Genomic DNA, 2,339 nt, shown 5'->3' with positions numbered 1-2,339 from the left:
CTCTTTCTTTCATATATATACTCTCAGTTCACCAAAAAGCCTCAAAAAAGATGGCGAAAGAAGGTCTTGGACTAGAAATCACGGAGCTAAGATTGGGTCTTCCCGGTGGGGATTCATCAGCATCGAAGAAGAGGGTGTTTTCGGAGATTGATGGTGGGGAAAATGGATCCTCGACGGAGAGGAATAAGAACGCGGTGGTGGGGTGGCCACCGGTGTGCTCTTACCGGAAGAAGAAGACGTCATCAAAAATGTACGTGAAGGTTAGCATGGACGGTGCTCCATTCTTGCGTAAAATTGATCTTGCCATGCACAAGGATTACTCCGACCTAGCCTTTGCCTTGGACAACCTCTTTGCTTCCTACGGAATCGGTGAGTATTCTTTTACGTTACATTATACCAACTGCACGTGAATTTCTACCTTTCAGCTGAAAATTCATATGAAGTTATCTTTTATGTGAATTGATATTGGAGAACCTTTTCGTATAAAAACAACTGCATGTAAATTTTTATCTCGTTTCTAGCAATACAGACAAAATGTTAACGATTGGTAAAAAAAATAACTATATGACAGATGCGGAGAATTGTGAACAAGTTCCGATTTACGAGGACAAAGATGGTGACTGGATGCTCGTCGGAGATGTTCCTTGGGAGTAAGTCTTTCTATACTAATTTCTTCTTATTTTCAACTTTGTCCACTGTGCTGCATAAAATTATGAATAATATCATTAGAATTGGCTATATATATAGAGTTATATTAAGTGTACAATAAAATCAGTCATCAAAGTCACCTACTAGTATAAAATATATGTTAGAATATAAATACACATTGAAAATAAATTAAACTACACATATATTTATATATAAATACATTGATGACTGATTTTAGTAGCTAATTTTAGTGTACAAATAACATTTTTGATATATATATGCCAAACTGATGAGATTTATTACTTTAATAGGATACACAGTTACACACAACAGCCAGCCAATTAAAAAACATATATTACTTCTTAGTTTATAATGATATTGATAACTATTTATTTAGCTATTTTTATTCACTTAATTTTTTGCGATAGATAATTTTATGATAAACCATCAAATTTTTTATAATCTGTTAAATCACTCAATTTGAAATTTTAGGAAAAAAGGACACTCTGAAAAAGAGTTTAGGCACTACTGATGATCCATTAGTTATGGTAATTGCATTGTCACCCATCATCTGCTATGATATTTCCAGTAATATATATATTATCTTTTTCAACCAACAAAATAAAACCGCTTTAGGAATTTATGTGCATACATATTTTCTTTTGGTAGGTGTTGATTCATAATTTAGTGGGAGCATCTATTGATTTTTTTTTTTCTGAGACAAAAAGTCACTAGCGTGTCATGTAAGACTGGATATAATTGGTAAACTATATATAGGGAATTTTTCGGTGAAGCATACTGTCCACTTTACCATTAACCCTAGTTTCATGCCTATATTAAAAGTTATATTAGTGGTGATTATTTTTTAAATATTCTAAATTTTAAATATTAAATTCTAATCTAAACTTCAAACTTTCTAAAAATAAGGGCCAAAAAAGTTTTTCTTATACTTATTTTCTTAAATATATTTTACTTTATTACATGATATATGAGAGAATAGAGATACATGGATAGTTAGTTCACATATTATTTATTTAGAATGATTACTTCTATATATGTTATAACTGAAAACTATGGTAAAAACTCAGATGAAGTCGACTTCATGTGAAGTTGATACCTAAGAGTCGTTAGATGAAAATTTAGTCAAATTGGTCAAATCATTTAACGGTTCTTAAGTATCAACTTCACGTGAAGTCGACTGTACCTGAGTTTTCACCGAAAACTATTAAGTACTTTGATATATATAACTAAATTTCTTAATATACTTTTATTTAACTCTTATTTTCACAAAAAAAAAATAATAATAAATTAGGAGTTGTGACTTTTATCTAATTCCACGAAATTGAATTGAAGAATAAGTTTGGCTAAATCATTTTGATGTCTGCCAGTACGACATTATTTGAATAGACGTGTTGATTAAGTTGTCCATAGATCTAATCAATTCCAAAGTTCTACTTTATATATCATTATTATCATGTTAATATCAAACATAAACAAAAGATTCTCATGGATCACACTTACATGGCCGACATGCGTGAATTCTTCATTATAATGTTCGTTCGTAACATCAAAATGAGACTGAAAATATAGCATCACTTTTATTGTCTCTTCCTTGAAAAAGGAAAAAGCAATTATTATTATTGTTAAGAAATATTTTACTATAATTATTATTAATTAACGTCATAAGAAAT

General features: G+C 30.2%; 1 protein-coding gene across 1 annotated transcript in view; it reads left to right on the top strand.

The window, feature by feature from the left end:
- Nucleotides 1–2,339, top strand: part of LOC107611929 (auxin-induced protein 22C) — a 2,710-nt gene continuing 371 nt past the window's right edge. Inside the window, exons 1-2 of the mRNA XM_016313796.2 lie at nt 1–369; nt 572–650. Of these exons, the coding sequence (XP_016169282.1) occupies nt 51–369; nt 572–650 (398 nt within the window). The 5' untranslated portion in view covers nt 1–50. The remainder of the gene's footprint in view (nt 370–571; nt 651–2,339) is intronic.

The sequence above is a fragment of the Arachis ipaensis genome, chromosome B08 (genome assembly GCF_000816755.2).
Source record: "Arachis ipaensis cultivar K30076 chromosome B08, Araip1.1, whole genome shotgun sequence".
Taxonomy (NCBI): Eukaryota; Viridiplantae; Streptophyta; class Magnoliopsida; order Fabales; family Fabaceae; genus Arachis; species Arachis ipaensis.
The sequence above is the reverse complement of the archived record's forward strand: the minus strand, read 5'-3'. Positions and strand labels throughout refer to the sequence as shown.